The following is a 24952-nucleotide window of genomic DNA, read 5'->3' on the forward strand; positions in this document are numbered from 1 at the left end:
TAAGTCCTCAGGAGCTAAGGCATGTGGCCAGAACACGCCTCAGCTCAATGCATCTCTGTGGAATGAATGTGTAACAAGCAGCATAGTTTAGAAAATATTCAAATTATGTATTTTTCATCCTTATACATTGTATAGTCCATGGAATTCTCCAGGCCAGACTACTCGAGTGGGTAGTCTTTCCCTTCTCCAGGGGATCTTCCCAACCCAGGGATTGAACCCAGGTCTCCCACCTTGCAGGCGGATTCTTTACGAGCTGAGCCACAAGGGAAGTCCCTTGTAATGGTCAGGGTTCCCTAATTATGAAGTTAATCAATTTTCGGGAAAGGGCAGAATCTAGCCTAGGATCTCAGTCGAGGCCACTTTGGAGATACTACACAAAATCTCAGAAACACAAAAGTGAAAGGGGATTTCTATGTTCCAAAAATTATTTTTATACACCAACAAGAAAAGCTCAGAGGTCTGAAAGTCAAGTGTTCCCAGAAGTTGTTGGTAGAGAGAACTCAGCATGTGACAGGAGGCAGCGGGGCTGGGGACTGGGAAAAAGAGTCAAGGGGAGGAGAAGGGTGAGGGAGGAGGTTCTGGTCCCTTCCCAGGTCAGACCCCAAGACTGAGGGGTATTGGCAACAAGCAGAAAAATTGGGAAAATGTCCAAAGCATTGAAATGCATGTCATGATTCCAGTTTGGGTGCTGAGAGGAGATTCCCTCCCAGGGTGCCACATTCCATCCTAAGGGCTGGGAATCCAAGACAATCCCCACCCATGGGCACATCTTGAACTAAAGAAACAAGGAGAAAGGAGAGGAGCAGGGGAAGAGGGAGAAAGTGCAAAAGAAAAGGCTAAAAGGTGATGAGCATGAAAAGGAATAAAGCAGAGGGTCCAGAAAAACACAGAGTTACATACAGTTTTGTTTCTTGTGCTACAAATAACATGCTTTTTCATGCATGGAGTCAATGGCATGCTAAGCTTCTCTGCGGGTGGTTCTGAACACTCGATGACCGCAAATCTAACCCCAGTTTGGGACTGGGAATCTGAATCCTGCCTACACATTCAGGTTTTTGCTTTGTCTGTTCTTCTTGACTCTGAACTTGCACTGGACATTGTGTGTGCTAAGTCACTTCAGTCGTGTCCGACTCTGTGTTATCCTATAGACTGTAGCCCCCCAGGCTCCTCTGTCCATGGGGGTTCTCCAGGCAAGAATACTGGAGTAGGTTGCCATGCCCTCCTCCAGGGGATCTTTCCGACCCAGAGATTGAACCCGTGTCCCTTGTGTCTCTGGCATTGGCAGGTGGGTTCTTTATCACTAGTGTCACCTGGGAAGTCCCATATCTCAAAATTGTCTGATGCCTCCTGTCCACCTCCACCTCATTCCTTCCCAGTGATAAGATAAAAGAAGCCTGTTAGAACCAACACGTTTCTCCCTTTGTGAGGTATAGTCCTTGATGAGATGGTCTAGGTACTGGGGTGGAGTCAGCCATGTGGCTGGAGAGAAGAACCCTAATGAATACCAAGGGAATGACAACTTCATCCTTCTTGCTCACCTTTTGAGAGACATTTTTTCTGTCTTTTTTTTGAACTTGACCAGTTATATATTTTTCTCTTCTTTTCTGAAACAGAAAAGAAAATCATCTTTTATGGCTATCTATAGTGATCTACAAGTTTGAAATTTTTTTTAAATTTAAATTATTTATTTTAATTGGAAGCTAATTACTTTACAATATTGTATTGGTTTTGCCACACATCAACATGAATCCGCCACAGGTGTACACGTGTTCCCCATCCTGAACCCCCCTCCCTCCTCCCTCCCCATACCATCTTTCTGGGTCATCCCAGTGCACCAGCCCCAAGCATCCTGTATCCTGCATTGAACCTGGACTGGCAATTCGTTTCTTATATGATATTATACATGTTTCAATGCCATGTTGGAGAGAGTGTGGAGAAAAGGGAACCCTCTTACACTGTTGGTGGAAATGCAAACTAGTACAGCTACTATGGAGAACAGTGTGGAGATTCCTTAAAAAACTGGAAATAGAACTGCCTTATGACCCAGCAATCCCACTATTGGGCATACACACTGAGGAAACCAGAATTGAAAGAGACATGTGTACCCCAATGTTCATCACAGCACTGTTTATAATAGCCAGGACATGGAAGCAACCTAGATGTCCATCAGCAGACGAATGGATAAGAAAGCTGTGGTACATATACACAATGGAGTATTACTCAGCCGTTAAAAAGAATACATTTGAATCAGTTCTAATGAGGTGGTTGAAACTGGAGCCTATTATACAGAGTGAAGTAAGCCAGAAAGAAAAACACCAGTACAGTATACTAATGCATATATATGGAATTTAGAAAGGTTGAAATTTTTGAGTAAAATCTTTTCTATCTTCCCATCACTTTGGGGAGGAAAGAGAACCATGAGCCAGTGTGAAGAAACTACTTGGAAATGAAAAAGGATTGAATAAAGAATTACAGAGATGTGGCAAATTATTAACATTAAAATATGCCATTTTTTCTAATAACTAGTTTTTTCAAGACTAGAAGAAAATATAGAGAGAGACTGTTATAAGCCATAGATATAAATGATCTTCTTAGCCAAAGTCAAGGCCAAAAATCATAAAGGTAAAAGGTGAGCAGATTCAACCATTTAAAAAACTCAAATGCCCATACTTCAAAAAGTATCCATGCAATATTAAAATAAAACTGGGAAATTCCAATATATGTAACATTAGAGGATGAATGTCCTTAACAGATAAAATAAAAAATGAACAGTATACTAAGAAAATGGACAAAAAGCATAAATTGAAAGTACATAAGTTAAAGCATAAATTAAAAGAGGAAATACAAATGAAAAAAAAAATTTTTAAGCATCTTTAGACCCCCTTAAAAGTCCAAAAAATTCATTGTTTGGTTTGAATTATACCCAAACTTGTAAAAATTTCGATCACATCTGGGTTGATGAGGATGTAGTTAATGAGTGCTTGTGTTGTTGAAGGGAGCAACAACAGCAAAACAGTATTTTCTGGAGAATAGTTTGGTAACAAATATGAAATTTAAGACATACAGACTCTAACCAAGTAATTTACACTTAGAAATTAATTCAGAGGAAATTATTGGGCAATTGTGTAAAGATACCAACACATGCAATATGATTTCTATTTTTATATAAAAATGGGAAGTATCCTAACTTACCGCCAATAGGTTATTATTGAAATAAATTGTTAATCATGCAGTAATAAGCTGTATATCCCCTCTCCTCCAAAAAAGGAAAATAGATAATGGATAACATTGATACAATGAGAAAAATGTTTAGAAGTGTTTATAGAATAGACTATGCAGAATAAGCGTGTGTGTGTGTGTGTGTATATATACATATATAATGTATACACATATAAATATATATATGTAAAGAATGTATACATATATATGTACATGAATGCAGGCCTTTTTGTAAGGTACAAAAATAAGGTGGCAGAAGCAGATTAAATAGATATTTCATTTCCTGATTAATAACTTTGCATACTGTTGGCAGATTTTATGAGGAACTTTACATGGGGCTGGACAGGATGGGCTACTCTTCAGTACAAGCTGAACCGGATCTTGGTGGCTTAACCTGCGAAGTGTATGTCTCTGCAGGACAGGGGTCTCCAGGACAGCTGTCTGCTATGGATGGTGCTGAAATCCACGCTGCTTGGCAATGAAATGGTAGCAGAATTACTAAATTTAACCTGCAGATAGAGTCCTGCAGTGGAGGAGGTATGCCTCTCCTTGACCTTGCCACTTTGCTTTATTGTGGGCTGGAGCCTGGTAAAGGGGATGCTGCATGCTAAGGATGATGGAGCGACAGCCAGAATGAGCCGTGTATGGTGCCAGCCCCGACCACCTACTTCTGTATAGGAGAGAGAAATAAGCCTTTTTACCTCACCCACTATTTGGAGGGGGAGGGTAAGTGGTGGTTTTCTGTCACATACAGCAAGTTAGTCTTAATGGCCACAGCATATTGCTTTTATAGTACTTTTTTTTTTTTTAATGTTGCAAAAAGTTAAATTACTCCTGTAAAAAGCACACATCTTTTTCTGGCTTGGATGTCCTAAGGACATAACAATCATTAAAAATAATATCAAATCTACCCTGTTGCTGCTGATGTTAAGTCGCTTCAGTCGTGTCCGACTCTGTGCGACCCCATAGACGGCAGCCTACCAGGCTCCCCTGTCCCTGGGATTCTCCAGGCAATAACACTGGAGTGGGCTGCCATTTCCTTCTCCAATGCATGAAAGTGAAGTCGCTCAGTGGTGTCCGACTTTTAGCGACCCCATGGACTGCAGCCCACCAGGCTCCTCCGTCCATGGGATTTTCCAGGCAAGAGTACTGGAGTGGGGTGCCATTGCCTTCTCCGCAAATCTACCCTACCAGAGACAAAATAAGTTCTTTACATTTATGCTTTTTCCCGGGAGATTTTCCCAAAGACAGGTTACTGTCATCATCCATGGAATCTTGAAAGTAATAAGAAAGAAACTTTTGAATAAGCAATCTTTGTATTCATCTCCATCAATATTGAGTTGGTAAAGCTTTAACAGTATTATTTCTATCCCTTAATATAATGGGCTTCCCTGCTGGCTCAGAGGTTAAAGCGTCTGCCTGCAATGCGGGAGACCAGGATTCAATCCTTGGGTTGGGAAGATCCCCTGGAGAAGGAAGTGGCAACCCACTCCAGTATTCTTGCCTGGAGAATCCCATGGAGGGAGGAGCCTGGTAGGCTACAGTCCATGCGATTGCAAAGAGTCAGACACGACTGAGCTACTTCACTTTCACTTTATTATAATGGAGAATGGTGACTCCTCAAGAGGGCTCTAAGGACCAAGATTCTCTAGTCCTGCACATGCACACAGCAAAGTCAGGGGCTCATGCTCAGGCACAGTATTACATTTGTGTTTATGACTAGCTGTTCACTTCCCAGAAAGTTCATGAGAGAAATACGGTGATTGGGGTCTTACGGAAAAACTGTATGGCTTGGCAGTGTAATAACGTACCATGAATATACTCAGAGCATGAATTCTTAGCGGCGGTGAAAGAAAGTGAGAGTCGCTCAGTCATGTCCAACTCTTCGTAACCCCATGGACTGTAGCCCGTCAGGCTCCTCTGTCCATGGAACTGGCCAGGCAAGAATACTGGAGTGGGTAACCATTCTCTTCTCCAGGGGATCTTCCCTAGCCAGGGATCAAAACTGGGTTTCCTGCATTGCAGGTGGATTCTTTACTGTCTGAACCATGAGGGGAGCCTTAACAGTGATGGGTTGCCCCCTAATTGGTTCTTGGGGTGAAAAACTTAACTCTTTTCATGTATAAAGCATAAATAAATATATCCAGTACAGAAATGGATATACAATATACTTGTGTTATTAAAATACCCTGGGGGGTAGCGTTCATGATTAGAAAAAAATATCTAGATGGGCTCTCTGGAGCAGCGATAATGAACAAACAGCTGAGAAACACTGACGCAGAGTAAAACAGCTCTAAGTTTGGGTTCCTGATTATGCACTGTGAGACTTGCGATCCCTCACCTTTGCCATGGGTGATTCTTGGTGGTGCGCTGGGTGGCTCCTGGGGTCTCTTCCCTTCATCCATTTCTGAAGTATTATCACTGATCTCTGAAAAAAAAAAAAAAAACAACAGCATTCATGTCACTTTCCCCTCTGGAAAGTCAGTGGGGAATCTCCCAGAGAACCAGGAAGGACCTTGAACACTCTGGAGTTGAAGGCTGGAGGTTCCAGTCTTGCTTGAGCCTCCAAGACACCCTCCTGAGAATAATTCTACCACTGATCTGTCTGCCAGTCAGGGGAGGGCCATAGCTAACCTGGGCAGTATTGATTCCACTACTGACAGAATGTCCTTTGGGGAGCAGTCATTTGAGCCTCTGGACCAGAGATTCAAAGTGAGGTTGTGAACCCCTTGGAGAGTCCTGGAAACTCTTTCAGGAGAACTTCCAGGTCAAAATTGTTTTCATAATAAGATGTTCTTTGCCTTTTTTTTGCTATGTTGGCTTTTGCACAGATAAAGCAGGTAAAAATGCTGGTGCTTCAGTACAAATAAAGTCCCCAAATCTTAGAATTACCTATGGCATTCTCCACTACCACTTACTCAACATGAAAAAAACAAACAGCAGTTTCATTTAAGAATGTTCTTGATGAAACAGTTAAAATTATTAATTGTATTAAATTTCTACCCTTGAGAACACTTCTTTATAATAGTCTATGTGAGGACTTCCCTGGTGGTCCAGTGGTTTAGACTCTGCCTTGCAGTGCAGGGGACACAGGTTCGATCCCTGATTAGGGAACTGAGATCCCACATGTTGTGGAGCGACTAAGCCTGTGCTCCACAATAGAGAGTCTGTGCACTGCAATGAGAGATCCTGCAAGATGTAACTAAGACCCAATGCAGCCAAAAGGAAAAAAGTCTATGTGAAAAATTGGGGAGCACATAGAAAGTAGTTTGTTGCAGCTTGGAGTACCATGATTGTCTCAAGAACAATACTCAGGTGATTGAGTTGTAAGCTCACTGTAAAATCCAGTAAACCAATACTTCCCAGTTGTGTATGATATTATAGAATCTGGCATGAGTAGGAGATTCATTTGAAACACAAGATAGTGTGAAACATCTTACTACAACAGAGTATGAAAAGCTCATTTATGTGGTTTCAGACTCTGGTTACAGCAAATCTTTAAGAAACTATCACTTGTTGAGTTTTGGTGTAGTATCAAAGGTGAATAACCACAGATATCTCGAAAGACTGTTAAAGCACTCCCCCCTTTTGGCTACAAATTTGTGTGGGGCTGGATTTTCTTCCTATGATTCAACCAAAGGTAAAGGGGATTAAGAGGTACAAACACCCAGTTATAAAATAAATAAGCCAAAGGGATATAACATATGGTATAAGAAATAAAGTCAATAATATTATAATAACCTTGAATGGGGACAGTTAATAAGTTACTAGACTTATGGTGGTGATCATTTCATGGTGTATGCAGATGAAACCCCTATGAAGTGTACCTGAAACTAACATAATATTGTACACCAAACATATTTCGGTGAAAGAAAAAAAATTTAAAAGAAGCTTTAAAAACAGAAAGCAATTGTTAACAGGGTACAAACTGATGTTCTTAAAAATGTTCTCTCAGCTCTCAATATAATACAGTAAAGATTTGTACAAAAATATTGAAGAAGCACATAGTACATAAAAATTTTTAAAAGAATCCAGCTTTGATTAAGGTAGACATTAAAGAGAGTTGCAAAAATGTAAAACAATACCACTCACCTAATATTTTTATTTGAAAAGTGTGCTATTTTTCATAAAAATATATTATTTATAGTAATAAGTTATTGGTCTATTGTGGGTTGCAGGAGAGAGCTTTCCACACTGAGCTTTCAGATGACAAATTTCATCACCAGCCTTACCCTCTGATTTAGGCATCTGGGCACATTCTGTCCTCTTTTGTGCCCTTGTCACAACCTTTGTATTCCTGGTTGAGTCGTCCTCTGTGTGAGTCACCTGATCCAGTCCTTGGAGTGTCTTTTGGATCCCATGCCCAGGTAAGGCTGCCCCTGGCCAAACAGTGATTTGGGTACAGTTTTAATTGGGGTCCCAGTGGCCCTCCTCCTTCCCTGAACAGTGATTGCCTTTTCACACTCCCAGTCTCCCCACTGTGAGACCTTGGTACGCCTGCTCTGCACCTCACTTTTCTCCTGCTATCTCTTTGTAATTATATATATATATATATTTTTTTTTTTTCTTGTACGTACCTTCCTTTCCCCTGAAAACCTACTGTCTTTTCTTACTCTCTGTGCAAACCGTTGAAATCAGATTAATTTGGGTGAATCCCAGAGCACTGGGGCTGATTTCTTGTTTCCTGGCTTCAGACCCCTGCTGCCAGAAAGTGCCACATCCAAGTAAACATGGTCAGATGGTCTGTTTCAGCAGAGGAGGGGTCTCGTAAAGCACTTTTCCCGGTTCCCTAGGGCCTGTGTGTGATACAGGAGACAAGAGAGACCCAGCATGCCTCTAGTAGGGAAAGGGCAAAAAGGTATCAAAGAATTGAGAGGCAGGGGCCCTGCAGTGGAGGATGAGGCTGAGACCCAGACAATGAAGGGAAGCAGGAGTGGGAGTGCTAATTGGGGCTCTCTTCTCCCTTTATTTTGCCAATGGATTTTGTATTTATATCTTTGGACTAGATTCTTTTACTGAGTGCCAAATTGACTTCTCTGGTGGCTCAGACGGTAAAGAATCCATCCACCTGCAAGGCAGGAGACCAGGGTTTGATCCTTGGGTCAGGAAGATCCCCTGGAGAAGGGAATGGCAACCCACTCCAGTATTCTTGCCTGGAGAATCCCATGGACAGAGGAGCCTGGCAGGTTACAGTCCATGGGGTTGCAAAGAGTCAGATATGACTGAGTGACTTGCATTTTCAAATTGGTGTACTGTGGGGAAATTGTCTCCTTGATTTCTCAGTGCTTCTGTGAAAAGCTCTAGCTTCCTGAGACACAAAAGTATACATATTATAAAAATAGGAGATGTTTTCTTTCACTTCCTCTAGAATTATTTAGCTTTTCACATACCATAGAAATTAAATCTCTAGCTAGTTAATTACTGCCTAATCCAAAGAGTGATAAAACTTCTCATTCTGGCCATGATCAAATGGTTGTGGCCAGGGCTAGGCTCCTAGGTTTAAGTCCCACAGTACCAGGGACATTGGAGCACTCTATCCCTAGGTGTTTACATATCAAAAGGGATGAAGCCCAGAACTTGGAGACTCTAGTAAAAGCTGGAGACACCTGGGGTTTCTCTGGCTGTTAGAAAGAGGCATTTATATTCTCCCAAATAAGGGTGAAGACTCGGGATCTTTTCAATCATCTCAAAGCAGTTTTTAAAAAATTGCTTTTCTCTTTTCAGGAGCAGAAGAGGATGACTGTCCTTGTCCTGTATACAAACAGAAAATCCATCCTTCTTTCTCCTGTGTCTATAGGATGTAATCTGCATTCACACAGAAGATTCCATCAGCTCTCTCCTTGTTCCTGTGGGTCTGCGTATGAGAAATGCTACAATGTCGAACTGGTTGTGAATATCAATAAAGAATTCTTCTCCCTGACCTAGGTGCTTTGTGGTTTTACAATATTCATATATCTAAAGAACATCACTCTGCCGGAGGGGTAATTTCAGAGCCTCATGGTTCTTGACAAACCACACACATGCATAGACAGTTAGCACCAATCTTGAAATGAACAAATCAAAAATTGAATTCTAAAAATTTCCTCCAATATATTTGCATCCTTTATCAGCAACAGCATCACCTACCATTCACCCAGCCGTTTAAGCCAGAAACTGAAGAATAAGCCTTCTCTCTCTCATCCTCAGCTTCCAATTTACCAAATCTCATCAACTCTACCTCCAAACTGATCTTGAATAGACCTTCTCTCCAACCACTGCCAGATCTGAATCCAGGCTGCTGTCAGCTCCCATGGCATCTGCCCCCTTAAAGGGGTGCCCTATATCCATTCTTTTCTATTTCCAATTCATTCTTTACATAACACCATAATTTTTTGTTGGTGAAAATTGAATCATGTCATGTACACACTGCTATATTGAAAGGGATAACCAACAAGGCCCTCCTGTACAGCCCAGGGAGCTCCCCTCAATGCTATGTGGCAGCCTGAATGGAAGAGGAGTTTGGGGGAGAATGGATGCTGAGTTCCTTTGCCATCCACCTGAAACTATCACAACATTGTTAATTAACTATATATTCCAATATAAAATAAAAAGTTAAAAAAATTGGATGATGTCCCTTCGCAGACTAGGTCTCTTGATGGTTCCCTATTGCACTTAGAATAAAATCCCATCTCCCACACCTTGGCCAACAAGGATGAGCTGTCTCTGGCCTCCAGCCCCTTCTTGTGCTCTCATCTTACTTCCGTGGTGGCTTTTTTTCTGCTGTCTCTTCTTTGAGGTGGCCCAGATGCATCTTTTTCTTTTCTTTCCTGAAAAGACACAGATCATCTTTTATAGCTACAAACGTTGACCTACCAACCTCATATGTCAGCAACGCTTAGCTTCAAATCACAGTGGCCTACCAACCTCATATGTCAGCAATGCTTAGCTTCAAATCACAGTGGCCTACCAACCGCATATGTCAGCAACGCTTAGCTTCAAATCACAGTGGCCAGGAGGCCATTGGTGATCTTTGGGGATGCTGAAATTCTAAAGCAGCAGAGCAGAGAGAGATGTAAAGAAATTGAGACAATAAGTCTGGGTAACTCATTTCTAGAAGTTTCATTGTGACACAGAAGGGAGAGCGATGGAGGTGGCTGAAGTGAGAAGAGCATCAAGAGAAAATTCCTTTCATGAACTGTGATAGGATTGGGCATTGGTTGAATGAATATCCTTGTGAGAAAGTGCAAGTCGCTCAGTCATGTCCAATTCTTGTGACCCCATGGACTGTAGCCTGCTAGGCTCCTCTGTCCATGGAATTCTCCAGGCAAGAATACTGGAGTGGGTTGCTGTGCCCTTCTCCAAGGGATCTTCCTGACCCAGGGAACCTGGGTCTCCTGCATTGCAGGCAGATTCTCGATCATCTGAGACACCAGGGGGAGATGCTGAATTCTCAAGAAAGAGGAGGGACCATGGAGATAGTCAGGAGAGGTGGAAGGGTGGCTTTGGAGAGAAGGTAGGTACTGGAAAGGAGCGGGCAGATGCAGGGTTTACCGGGTGGGAGCAGGAAGAGAGGGAATTCCCATCTGATGCTTTTGTATGAAACAGGAGGAAAGGTCATCTGATGTGCAAAAGGGAAGCAGTGAGGTATAAGAGGTTTGAATATAAAAAACTGGTCTTTTTAGGTTTGAGAGAATCTTGAGAGGATCACAGGAAGTGGAGTGGTCACGCAGTGTTGGGGGGTTATTTATGCTGGAGTCATGAAGACACAGTGAGAACACGCTGCCCAGCCATGTGCCTCTCTCCAACTGTGCCTGACTTCTGGTACAGTGTGCTGGAAGCAGCTAATAGTCTCCCCCAAGTTCTAGGAAAAGACAAGAAGCAAAGCAGGTACAGATAGCAGTAGGTTACTGAAACAATGGATCTGGCACTCTAAACTGGTAAGAAGGGTTACGAAGAAAGGCAGATAGGGCTTCCGTGGTGGCTCAGTGGTAAAGAATCTGCCTGCCAGTGCAGGAGACAGGGGTTCCATCCTTGGTCAGGGAGGATCCCATGTGACTTGAAGCAACCCAGCCTATGCAGCACAACAACTGAGCCTGTGCTCTAGAGCCTGGGATTGACAACTGCCAAAGCCCTCATGCCCTAGATCCCATGCTCGCCAACAAGAGAAACCACTGCAACGAGAAGCCCATGCACTGCAACGAAGAGCAGACCCTGCTCGCCGCGACTATGGAAAAGCTGGAGCGCAGCACGGAAAACCCAGCACAGATAAAAATGCAGACATAAATAAATAAATCAGAGAAAGGCAGAAGACTGAATGCAGAAGTATCAGTGGACTGCTCACCCAACTGATACTGAAAGAAAGCTGCAGAGGAAGAAATCGTAAGGGAGACATCAGGGAGGGATACTTTTGAATTCATTTTGATAGACTGGGGTGAGAAGGAGATCAGAAGTTGAGCAATAGCTCTAGAAGGAGCAAATCTCCAGCACTGAATGTCAAATCAAGGAAATCTCAAATTATTGGGAAGATGAGCTGGATTTACATGATGAAAAGGCCCATGGGTCACCTTTGGGTTCGGGAGGCCAAAAACGGGTTGGTGGAAAAGTCACTGGAAATAAGGAGTCGATTTGAGAGGTCAGAGTCTTGGGTGGATCTGTTACTCACATGGACCTTGCAGGTGTCCAGGGGGACAGCAGGACTGGAAGCTACAGAGAGACTCTAAGTCAGCCTTGAGGTCCTCCAGGGGGTGGTAGGGAAGTCAACGCATGACAGTGATGAAAAGGGAGAGAGCCCTTCACTTGATGGCTAAGCCTCAAAGGAGAGGATGGGGAGCAAGGGGCTGGGTGGGGCAGTGGGTAGCCAGGGGTGGCATTCAACCTACCTTCCTACATGAGGAGACGGTAGCAGAGAATATGCAGTCTTGTCTTAAGAGGAAGCAGTGTCCTCTTGGGGAACCAACTTCCATGAAAGAGGGAAATGTAACTAACCCTATAAGCAGTTGTATATGTAGGAGACCTTGATGATTTCGGAACAAACAATTCCAATGGGTGTGTATTTCAATGGCCCCAAATGCCTTCTCATTTCCCTATAATTTTCATGAAGGCCTTAGAGGAAGATGCAGTGAAACAGAAACAAGCTGTGTTGGGCATGATATCTACAGTCACCTAGTGGGTGCTCATGACAAGATGCAGCCCCAAACCCACCCTCCTGAGATCTGCAGGAGAAAGGCAATCCTTACCTTTCTTGCTGGGGAGTGTCCTGGATGCCTCCTGGAGCTCCTTTGGGTCACTTGGTTCAGGGACATCATCTCTTCTCACTGACAAAAAAAATAGAATTCATTTTAGAACTCAGAGCGGGCTGATGAGAAAGTGCCGAGGGATTCTGGTGGGAAAGCAGAGAGTGGAGAGCATCCTTAGCACAGGTCTGGGGACTCACCAGGTTCCCCGGCTTGGCCTGGGTTTGGCCAACTTGTGGTTACTGCTTCCTGTGTGATTATCACAGTGAACCTGGAACAACTGTCCCACAGAGGAGGACTCAGTCTGAGTTCTTTAGACAGATTCCCCTTTCCCAATGGAAGAAGAACAAAGACTCTCAGCAGCCAGCCTTTGCCATATGAAAGGTACATGCTATTGCTTAGATATTTGTGATGGGATGTTTTTAAACTGCTGTATCTGTGGTTATTCATCTTGAGAAATAATAAAGAAGAACTAAGTGCCTTATATACTTCCATCTATCTGCTGTCGAAGAAAACAGGAGTCAGCTTGTGCTTGCCAGCATTTGTTAGCCGCAAGAATACCCAAAATTCTGCTAGTTTTTGCTGACCTAAGAAAGACAGAAGGACCTGAAGCCGTATCAAACAAGGGCCCATCTCACAAATGGCAGTCACCGTCTTGCTTACACAGTGCTATGAGATCTGTGTCAAATTCCAGCCTACAGCAGCCCTCAGGCTTTAAAAATGATTTGATAATGAAAGTTCTCACAGTCAAGGTGGGGGCTGGAAAGGAGGACCATCCACGTCTGGGGCACTGATTCAGTGTTAGGGTCACAGAGTATTTTTGTTTGCTTTGCTTTCTTTTTTTGTCTGTTTTTCCTTTACTGTTCAAGCTATAGCTCAGGATAACCAGAATAGCTGATATGGAGAAGTTTATTTTTCCAGAAGCAATTCAGAGTTGAGCAGATTGGATGGACAACATCACGGAATGCAATTTGCAAAACACAACCTGTGTAAATATAAGGGGTAAATGACCCAATTTCAAAGAGTAAATTGCAAGGGAGAAAAAAAGGCCCAAAAGTTGAAACTTGCCATAGTGGCAGAAGGATGGTGTCTTTTTATATATTTATTGGCCACCCCTCAATGCCTGTGGTATCTTAATTCCCAACCAGGGACTAAACTCGCGCTGCCTGCATTGGAAGGTAGAGTCTTAACCACTGGACCACTGAGGGATTCCACTTTTTTTTAAAAAAATTTATTTTAAATTGGAGAATAATTGCTTTTTCTTTGCATTTTGATGAAGCAGTTTGGAATTTTACCTACTCAAGTGGCCTCTGGGAGTTGCCGAGCCAACTAGCCCTTCTCCACTGGGATTCACACATCACCTGGCAGAGGAATGTTCTCTGTCAGCAGACTCCTTAGTGGTGTTTGGAGTCCAGGTCTTGATACTGTGCAGGACCTGAGGCGCTCCTGGGCACAAAAGCTTTTCTCTGTCTCCCATTTCTTGAATACAGGAAACAGACTTATCTGACCTCCAAGGCCTTCCCTAAATTCCAACCAGGAGGTTCAAACAGATGCTAATTAGGGCAGGGAGTTGGGTGTGGAGATAAGGGAGAAAGGAACAATAGTACAGCCTTCCTGCAAGGTCCGGGGTTCCCCTCAAGGGATATACATGACAATATTGTGAGCTGTTTTGCAGATACTGAAACCCTCACCAGGAGGGAGAAATTAACAGTTTGCTGCCCATCAGCACAGAGACCCCAGATTGGTAGCAACCGGAGGCGGATGATGCTGTCTCCCAATTACCTCACCACCAACCAATCAGAACGTCCATGGGCTGATCCCATCCTCTCTGAACCACTAATAAAAAACTTCTCACTTTGTCCAAACTGGGACACACAGTTTTGAGGACATTAACCTGCTGTGGTCCGTTTTGCCTGGCAAAGCAATATAGCTATTCTTTTCTACTTCATCCGAAACTCTGTCTCTGAGATATATCAATAATTCGGCGTCAGGGTATAGAGGCTGGATTCGGCTTCAGTCGGGCAAGTACTAGTGAGGTTCCTGTCCCTCACCCTCAGTGTCCCTTCTTTGTCCACCTTTCCCAGACTCATCTCCCTCACCCCACCATCCATCCCCGCCCCCGGGACTCTGTCTCCTTTCAGGAGCTCTGGTTTCCCGTCTGTTCAGGCTCCTGAGGGCAGGGAGTGAGCAGCAGTGGGAAAGCTGGACCCTGATGGTGATGGAGAGTGGAGAGAAGAGCCCTGGGCTTGGATGTTCCGAAGGGCTTTTCCTCATGGTAGACACAAAAGTCAAGGTGAGCCTGTGTGTGTGTGTGTTGTCGCTCAGTTATATCCTACTCTTTGCGACCTGATGGACCTGCCGGGTTCCTCTGTCCATGGGATTCTCCAGATAAGAATATTGGAGTGGGTTGCCATTTCCTTCTCCAGGGGATCTTCTTGCCCCAGAGAACCTGGATCTCCTGCATTGCATGCAGATTCTTTACTGTCTAAACCACTAGCGAAGCCCCAAGGTGAGGCTGAGTAGTCCAAATCCAGATTACCTGGCACAGGGTCTGAGGAAGTGCAAGGCATCTCTTGAGCGTCTTCTTTATCTTTTATTTGAGGGATCAGGTTGTCACTGGACACTGAGCAGAGAAAGAAAAAAATTTCAGATCCCAGGACCCACCAGCAGGAACCAGAGGTGGGAGGAACAAGAACAATCTATTCTAGCAGGTAAAAACGATGGGCCAGCTGAGCACCAAGACTCCTCGAGGGTGCGGTAGGCAGGGAGGGAGAACAGTCCTTTCCTTTCTTTCTTTCTCCCCCTCCCTCACCTACTAGCCATGCTGCATGGCTTGAGAGGTCTCAGTTCCCCAGCCAGGGATCAAATCCAGGCCCATGACAATGAAAGCACTGAGTCTTAATCACTGTACTGCCAGGCAATCCCCAGTCACTTCCTTTCAATTAGTCTCTTATTGACGTAAATATAGCACTTATTTTGTTTTGAATCTAGAAGATGGACTCTTGTAATTGGCTTCGTGATTATGTTAACCTTGTGTGCATGCATGCACGCTTAGTAGTGTCCGACTCTTTTTCGACCCCACGGACTATAGACACTAGGCTCTTCTGTCCATGGAATTCTCCAGGCGAGAGTACTGGAGTGAGTTGCCATTTCCCTCTCCCGGGGTTCTTCCCGACCCAGGGATTGAACCCACATCTCCTGCATTGGCAGGCAGATTCTTCACCATTGTGACACCTGGGAAGCCCCTATGTTAACCTTATTTGGATGGTAATTTTAGATGATTGGATAAAACATTTGGACCAAATAGGACCCTTTATTCCCAGTATGAGAGAGCTCAGAATCCATGATACCATTTTTAACAGTGGCCAACAATATTCCACAGTTACATTTTACATAATCAACGTGCTTTATCCTGGTGGTTGGGGGAGATAAATGACATAACTGTAGAAGTGAAATCAGGCCCAGCAACCTTTAAACATTTGATCATCTTTCCTAATAACTTCAATAACCTTCCTCGCAGAATCCAAACTATATGAAAATGAATCTGGTTTAAACAGATGTCCCTGTAATCAGAGGGTGAGCAGTCTGTAAAGTGTTGAGGCTACCTGTTGCCCAAGTTACTTGTCAATTCAGAGCAGTATGTTTTCAGTGCTGGGTGGGCAGGGCTCTTGGACATCACAGTGTCAAATGGCTGTGACAGCGTCCCTGACAAGAGGTCAAGTGCATTGACCTCTGTTTCTTTTTCCTTGTCACACCGGTTCTTTTTCCTGGGGTTCCTGCTATAGCCCTCTTGACTTACAGGCAAGCATTCTCCCTTCACAGCCACCTTGAACCCAGGCAAGTCAGCTCCAAGCAACATTGCTCTGAACAGGGACAGGGGAGTGTGGGCATCCTTTACGAATATTCATCACTTATTTGGGGTGTTGTCATTGGTCATTTATGTGTGATGAGTGTTAGTCGCTCAGTCATGTCCAACTCTGCGACCCCATGGACTGTAGTCCGCCAGGCTCCTCTGTCCATGGAATTCTCCAGGCAAGAATACTGGAGTGGGCTGCCATTTCCTTCTCCAGGGAATCTTCCCAACCCAGAGATCGAACCTGGGTCTCCTGCATTGCAGGCAGATTCTTTACAGTCTGAGCTGCCAGAGAAGCCGGAAGAAAACCATTGTAGGTTACAGGGACAGGATGTCAGGGAGAGGAGTGAACAGTTAAAATGCCAGGAGCCAGCAGAGTACAAGAGCAAAGAGCAGAGGCTTGGGCTGTTCTAGGGGTGGGAAGCAGGTGTTCTGGGCTCCAGGCCTTACCCAGGCTCCTGGCAGTGCCCACAGTCCTTCTTGGAAAGAGCTGTGTATGGTAGTGGGAGCTCGGGAAGAAGCAGGTCAACAAAGAGACGGGACCCTGGGGTTCCGGGGCCACAGGCACCCTAGGCTGGGGAGGCACTGGTGTTGGATGGAGTCTGTGTCTCACCTGGATGGAGCCTTCCTTCCTGGACGGTTCCCTGGAGAGCCACGGTGAGGCCGGTGGGGCTGGGCATCTCACGCAGGACCTCAGAGCTGTGCTGGGCGGGTGCTCTGGGCTTGCTGACACTGGGTGCACAGGGTGGGAGGCTCCGTAGGGGATATCGGCAGGGGAGACGCGGCAATAGCAGGGTCCTCGAGGAGCTCTTTCCTGCTGGGTTGGCTGGGGCTTCAAGAGGGATGGTTGTATTTCTGCTCCAGCCTCCATGGGAAGTGACGACTAAGATTGGCGAAGGACCACACATAAGTACATCGGAATTGTTTGGGGAAGAGATTTCTTTTCTCTTTTTAACTTTATATTTTGTATTGAGGTATAGCTAATTAACAATGTTGTGATAATTTCAGGTGAACAGTGAAGGGACTCAACCACACAGATACCTGTATCCATTCTCCCCGAAACCCCACTCCCCTCCAGGGAGACATAACACTGAGCAGAGTTCCCTGTGCTATACAGGAGGTCCTTGTTGGTTATCCATTTTAAATACAGCAGTGTGTACATGTCCGTCTCAAACTGGGAAGAGATTTCTTTATACTTCACATTCAGTAGGACGAAGTCACAGAGGTATTCACTCTCTCACAGATGTGTAGAGTGAATCCATCATGCATTCATGGCCCTGGTAGATTTTCTTTCTTTGATGTGACCATTTAGTGCGATACAGCTGTTAACCTCTGATGTGACACCAGAGTGGTTTTCACACATGAAATTGAGATTGGTTTTCTACCCAGGGATTTAATTTTCTTTAGTTTCTCTCTAGTTTTGGCTTCAGAGTTTAGACAATTATGTCCAATGCTATAATTTTAAATGTTGTCCTTGTTTTAAGAAATAAGCATCTCACACCTCTCTGGAGCAAATAAGAGACAATATAAATTCCTTCATGCTTCCCTGGTGGCTCAGTGGTAAAATAATCCACCTGCCAATGCTGGAGATGTATGTGGGTTCGATCCCTGGGTCAGGAAGATCCCCTTTAGAAGAAAGTGGCAACCCATTCTAGTGTTCTTGCCTGGAAAATCCCATGGACAGAGGAGCTTGGTGGACCATAGTCCATGGGATCACGAAAGAGTTGGACACAATTTAGCAATTAAACAACAACAACAACAATTCCTCTGTACAGTGTATGTTTTTATTTGCGTCCAACTCTTTGCAACCCCATGAACTGTAGCCTGCCAGTTTCCTCTGTCCTTGGGTCTCTCCAGGCAAGAGTCCTGGAGTGGGTGCCATGCCCTCCTCCAGGGCATCTTCCCGACCCAGGCATCAACCCGGGGTTTCCTGCATTGCAGGTGGGTTCTTTACCAGCACAGTGTACTAGGACCCCTATATTCCAGTTTCTGCTCATTTCTGCAGACTCAGTTTCCATGCTTCCTTGCTTTGCACCCTGAGATCTGGCCACACTGAACTTCTCTCCCATCCCACAACCCCAGGGCCTGGGCTTTCTGCCTGCTGTTCCCCTGCATGTTCAGGGCTGGGTTTCTTTTTTGATTCTTTTCCATTTTGTCTCAATCAGTGAACAAAAAAAGGAAAGTAAGGCCAGATTTTGGAGAGGATACTAGAACAAAATTGCAGAGTTGGATCCAGAAAGATGCTAGAGCTCAGTCAGGCTGGGGGTGGGGGGTGGGTTAGGAATATATTCAGTGTGTGCATCCCTTTGACTCTTAGGCTTACTTAGCCTGGCCTTTGAGAACTTGTTTCTCCCAGAACTGCCCTGATGCTGCTGTGATCTCAGGCCCATGTGCAGCTGTGCCGGCCTTGGGGAGGTCTCTTCTCTTCTGCTGCCCTTTAAGCTCAAGGAATCATTTCTCCCTTTGAGAAGGAGCCTCTTGATGGTAAAGTGTCAAAGAGCAGATGAAGAGCTGTGAACAATGGCGACTCCAGTAGTACGAATGCTACCACTCAGTGTGATTTGCTGATCCTTTCCGTGTGGTTCTCAGATAAATGAACCATATACTTTGACTAAACTAAGTGATTTAACTGCCTGCTTCTCTTACTCTTGCTTCTCTCTTCCCAGCAATGTCATTGCTCTTTTAATTCCATTTTATTAATTCAGTGCTTCTCTGTCTTGGGGAACTTCATTTTCTGCTTCTTACTCATACTATCTCTTTTTATCTCTGTGTCCACAATTCCTTCTCCCTTCTTCTTTAGCTAATTTTCTTTCCTCATTTAGCTTTATAATCTAGCAGACTGAATAGTGACTAAAGGACTTCCCTGGCAGTTCGGTCGTTAAGACTTCATTCACTTTCTAATGCTGGGGGTGTGGGTTCTATCCCTGGTCAGGGAGCTAAGATCCATCCCACATGACTCATGGCTAAAAAAACCCAAAACATAAAGCAGAAGCAATATTGTAACAAATTCAATGGACTTTGAAAATGGTCCACATCAAAAATAAATCTTAAATTTAAAAAATAGTAATCAAAACCTTGGACCCTAGTATTAAGAGATCCAAGTAGGACTCCTGGCTCTGCACTTAGCAGACAAGTCACTTTGGGAAAGTTATTCTGAGCCTTAATTTCCTTATATGTCTCATGGGGACAAGAATGACTTCAAAGGATTGTTTTAAAGATGACATAAGATAATCGTACAAAGTGCCTGGGATAATGTCTGGCACACAGTAAGCCCTCAGAAAAAAAAAAAAAAAAAAAAAAAAACCAGCAACAAGGACCTACTGTATAGCACAGAGAACTATATTCAATATCTTGTAAAACTTATATTGGGAAAAAATTCTGAAAAGAAATATAAATATATAACTGAATCACTCTGCTGTATACCTAAGACTAACATAACATTGTGAATCAACCATACTTCAACAAAGAAAAAGAATGCTTATTGTTATCCATCCGAATCCATTCTTCTGCCTTTCTTCCTCATTTTTCTTCCTTTACGCGTTCCCTTCCCTAGAGATTGTCCACTATGCTAAATTGTACAGTCACCTCCCCTGCTCCCTCCCACCCCATAGAACACATAAGACTGAAATGGTTGTGCCATCTAGAAATTCACTTTAGAGAACCAGAGCCAGGGGCTGTTTTCCTGCCATACTCATGAGAGAGAATGGCCCATCTCTTCCCAAAGAGAAAGTGGGGGGTTAAAGCACATACTCCTCAAGGCAGAAAACCAGTTTGAAACCTTAGCATAGCGACTTCTATCCTGTCCCTAAAGCCCCAGAAGTATTCATGAAGCCTTGGACTTCCCTGGTAGTCCATGGGTCAAGAACACACCTGCCAATGCAGGGAATGTGGGTTTGGTCCCTGATCTGGGAAGATCTCACAGGCCACAGAGCAGCTGAGCCCGTGCACCACGACTACTGAGCCTGTGCTCGAGAGCCCCTGCGTCCCAACTGCTCAAGCCTGAGTGCCCTAGATCCTGTGATCCTCTAGAAGAGAAGCCACTGTATTGAGAAGCTCAAGCACTGCAACGAAGTCCAGGCCCTGCTCACTGAAACTAGAGGAAGCCTGCTCAATGCATGAAAACCCAGTACAGCCAAATGATAATAAATAAATAAAATTTAAGAAAAAGAAGCCTCATACCTCTTGTGAAGCTACTGAGAGTCGTTATCAGGTTGGGGTATTCTTTCAGGTTAATTTGGCTGAACAATATCTTCAGAAATGATAGACTAAATGTCTTCTCCAGTTGGGTAAGAATGTTGTACACAACTCTGCATAAAGGGACCAGATTTTCCCAGGCTTCCATAGATTCCTTAAAAAGCAAAATAAAGGATTATTATACATGATTATAAAATGGAATGGAGATTTATTATACATTTGCGGTTTTCTAAGCTGTAAGAAACTAAGATCATGGCATCTGGTCCCATCACTTCTTGGGAAATAGATAGGGAAACAGTGGAAACAGTGGCTGACTATTTTTTGGGCTCCAAAATCACTGCAGATGGTGACTGCAGCCATGAAATTAAAAGACACTTACTCCTTGGAAGAAAAGTTATGACCAACCTAGATAGCATATTCAAAAGCAGAGACATTACTTTGCCAACAAAGGTCCATCTAGTCAAGGCTATGTTTTTTCCAGTAGTCATGTATGGATGTGAGAGTTGGACTGTAAAGAAGGCTGAGCGCCAAAGAATTGATGCTTTTGAACTGTGGTGTTGGAGAAGACTCTTGAGAGTCCCTTGGACTGCAAGGAGATCCAACCAGTCCATTCTAGCGGAGATCAGCCCTCGGATTTCTTTGGAAGGAATGATGCTAAAGCTGCAACTCCAGTACTTTGGCCACCTCATGCGAAGAGTTGACTCATTGGAAAAGACTCTGATGTGGGAGGGATTGGGGGCAGGAGGAGAAGGGGACGACCGAGGATGAGATGGCTGGATGGCATCACTGACTCGATGGACGTGAGTGTGAGTGAACTCCGGGAGTTGGTGATGGACAGGGAGGCCTGGCGTGCTGCAGTTCATGGGGTCGCAAAGAGTCGGACACGACTGAGCCACTGAACTGAACTGAATGATTACACAACAAAACTCATCTTGAACTCTCTACTAAGGGTTATATAACAACAATGTATCTTGCTCGAGGACATGTTTCTCCTTCTTAAAACCAACCTTCTGACTTATCTTGTTATCTTAAGACTGTATGTTGTGGGAGTGGGTCTGCTAAGACCTTTCCACTGTTAGTTCAAATCTTGTTAATTTAAGATATATGTTGTGGAAGTGGGTCTGGTAAAAGTATATAAGGCCTTGATAAGAGTAGTGGATGGGGCACTCTTTGGACTTCTGGACCTCAGAACTGTGAGAGAGCATATTTCTTTGTTTTAAGCCATCTAGTTTGAAGTCACCTCCCTTGGACACCTTCTTTCCCTGGTAATGACCATTTTAGTCTGGAACTTTCAAATTCTAGAAGCTCTGGAGTGTTGTGGTTTGAGACCTCAACAGTCTGGCATTCTTGGTGGGGGTGGGTTGCCATGGCAAAGCGCCAAGTGACTCACCCTGTACAGTCTCTCAGTGATGAAGGAGTTGTCTCGGAGGCCTTCGAAGAAGGGAAATGGCTTGTTGATGGCATAAGCGATCTCCAGCTTCTGATGTATGAAGTGCTGAAGAAGAGCCTCTTCCAAGGCCCTGGTCATGGTGGCTCTCCTACAAAAGGGGCACAAGAAGAAAGGAGAAGCAGAGATTTTGCAGAGTTAGGGGAGCCACTCTCTGTGTTGCACAGGCATCTGGAGATAGGCATTGTGGTCCCCAAAGGCATCCCTTAGCGGTCCGCAAAGCCACCTCTGCTGAAAAGACTCATGGGCATAGGAAGCAGTGACAACCCTCAGCAACACAGAGGGCAAAGTGACCCACAGTGTGACACAGGAATCCCGAAGGGGCAGCTGGTAATAAACAGAGCCACTATGTACCGAGTGCTTCCTGTGTCCATTTCACATCTCAGAAAAGACGTGGCCGTGTGACATCACAGTAGTTGACCATCTATAGGCCATGCAAAAATATCAATAAGTTACAATAGGAAGAAAATGCACCTTTGACATTCTTGAAAAATTGTTGAGGAAAGGGAAGCAGTAACAAAAAATTCAATCACCTAGAGATTTTTTAAAAAACAATAAACACAGATCTTTTTTTCCAACTCTGTATCGAAGAGAAAATTGAACTGTAATTAAGGAGACACAGGAGACTCGAGCTCAATCCCTGGGTCGGGAAGATCCCCTGGAGTAGGAAATGGCAACCCACTCCAGTATTCTTGCCTGGGAAATTCCATGGACAGAGGAGCCTGGTGGGTTGTAGTCCATGGGGTTGCAGAATTGGACATGACTGAGCAGGCACGCATAATGATTTTCTAGGTATTTAATCCTAGTGGCAGATTGAGCGCCCCTGTCTCTTTCTCCTCATTCCCAAATATGTTAAGTTTAACAGAAAAAAAATATGTTGCAAAAAACAATCATCACAACAGTACTAGAAAACAAGAGAAGATGCTATCAAGATAATTGTGAAGAAATCCTAGAAGACAGAGAACCAATGAGAAAGGAACTAACTGTTCACCATCTGCATAGGGGAAGGATATTGCAAAGATCAGCACAGAGCCAGAAAGCACCAGAACGACCACTTGCTGAGACGAGGAAGGGGCCCTGAATGACTAATCATACCACATCATTCAGAACAGAACATCCATCATATTCCTCACTCTTCATCTGTTGTGATTGCCAAGGAAGCACTTGAGGCACAGAGAGGTTAAATAACTAGCCTAAAGTATTTGGTGGCCAGGCAGAACTCATCTGACCAAAATCCCATTTCTCACTAGTGCAAGATATGGCAGACATCTCACAGAGGAGTATTCAGGTGCGTATTATGTAAAAGGGTCTTAAAAATGAATGAGCAAAGACAAACATTCAGTAAGGGAAAAACAAAACAAAAGACATAACAGACAATTGAGTCAAATGCACAACAAATATATAAAAAACATGGTAACTCTATAGTAATCAGAGCAGTGTAAGCAAAGACAACTTGGTAACTTTTGCCTGTCAAGTTGGTCAAGATACAAATAATAGCAATAATCATAGACACTCCTGGTCCAGATACAAACAGGTCCCAACATTCTGGAGATTAATTTAGTAACCAGTACCAAATACCCTAAAATATGTACACTCTTAAGCCCTAAATTCCATTTCTGGGAATTTATTTCAAGAAAATAATCATGAATGTGCTTCAAGAAAAAGTATTGAAAAGTGGATACACTAGAGCAGAAATGAAATATCCTCTCTTGAGTTTCTCTTTCCCACTTGCTTTCCAGCTACAGAAAGTTAGGACCAAACAGGCGCCATGACAGGCTTCAGGGGGCCAAGGTAGGCCTAAGTCTCCTTTACAGAGGGGCTGAGTTATTGCCAAGGAGGAGCTGAGATCATCCTCTGCAGGCGCCAGGACTCGACCAATCAGTATACTCCCTGTAGCCTGGTTCAAGCTTATCAGGACAGGGACAGAAAACCCCCCTGAGAAAGCCCACACCATGAAAATCTAGCCAATTAGCAGATGCTAAGGAACCCTTGCGACCAATCCGCCCCTGTCAACTCCCTGTCTTTGTTTTAACCCTATAAATACTCCTGTAATTCAGGGCCCTTGTTCCACTTCATTGCATTAGATGAAACTTGGGTCCTGGCTCAAGCTAGAAATAAATTCCCTTTTTTGCGTTTGCATTGCTGTGGATGTCTTGTTCTCTCAGTTCTCGGGATTGGGACCTTGGGCATAACACTTCTAGTCACTGGTACAGTGACTAATGAATGAGCTGCCCGTTGGGGTTAGAGTGCAGGATCACCCTTCATGGACAATGAAGGTAGAGAACAAAACTTGAGTTCCAACCACAAAAAGAAACTAGAGTTTAGGGGAAAAAGGACTGAGCTGCATTTGCTTCCCCTCGTCATTTGTCTTCTTTTAAACTGTCTCCTCTTAAATCCCACAGTCCCCTCTCTGACTCTTTGGAAAACACTATTTTACAAAGAAAGAGAGTCACAGTTGAAATTACTTAGTTTTATGCAGCAGCTGCAGCTGCTGCCAGGACACGAACGGTAAAAGCCAATCACCCAAAGTGAATACAGCAGCCTAGACAAAAACTCACCTGGATGCTGAGATGGCTAGGTGTTCGTGCCCCCTTCCAGATCCAGGGGCTGGTCTGGGGTGGCTCCTGGGAGACTGAGAAAAGGGCAGAGAGATACCAGTGGGCAAAACAGGAAGTCTCTGCTTTGCTACACACGAGGAGGGCCTGGCTTCCAAGAAAGGAAAGTGAAAGTACTTGGGCCGTTCGGCAGAGCTGCCTCGTCGTCTGCAGCCTCCCTCTACCTCCGCGAACTGGAGATTCCCAGGGCATGTGGGGGCTGGGGAGGGGGATTGTGAGGATCACTGCTTATTGGTACCATCCTGGGAGGCGGGTACAGAGGGGAGGAGGCCTTGGGGTCAGCCCCTGGGTCCCCAGGAACTGGGAATCTGCCGTCTGTTTGCCTCCCTACCCACTTCTGTATTTCCCCAGGACTCCTCTTCCTTCTATACTTTTTGGAGTAATGAAAATGTACCTAAACTGAATTGTGGTG

At 44.3% G+C, this 24952-nt stretch overlaps 1 protein-coding gene across 1 annotated transcript in view; it reads right to left on the bottom strand.

Annotated features, from left to right (window-relative positions):
• The window catches only part of SP110 (SP110 nuclear body protein), a 43389-nt gene extending 18783 nt beyond the window's left edge, over positions 1-24606 (bottom strand). Inside the window, exons 1-10 of the mRNA XM_052661559.1 lie at positions 24484-24606; positions 21869-22016; positions 20464-20632; positions 16898-17167; positions 14971-15054; positions 12435-12512; positions 9897-10025; positions 7452-7598; positions 5561-5647; positions 1539-1604 (exon numbers count right to left, since the gene is read on the bottom strand). Coding sequence (XP_052517519.1) covers positions 1539-1604; positions 5561-5647; positions 7452-7598; positions 9897-10025; positions 12435-12512; positions 14971-15054; positions 16898-17167; positions 20464-20632; positions 21869-22006 — 1168 coding nt within the window. The 5' untranslated portion in view covers positions 22007-22016; positions 24484-24606. The remainder of the gene's footprint in view (positions 1-1538; positions 1605-5560; positions 5648-7451; positions 7599-9896; positions 10026-12434; positions 12513-14970; positions 15055-16897; positions 17168-20463; positions 20633-21868; positions 22017-24483) is intronic.
• Positions 24607-24952: the final 346 nt, after the last annotated feature.

This window comes from Budorcas taxicolor, chromosome 2 (genome assembly GCF_023091745.1).
Source record: "Budorcas taxicolor isolate Tak-1 chromosome 2, Takin1.1, whole genome shotgun sequence".
In the NCBI taxonomy this organism is placed as follows: Eukaryota; Metazoa; Chordata; class Mammalia; order Artiodactyla; family Bovidae; genus Budorcas; species Budorcas taxicolor.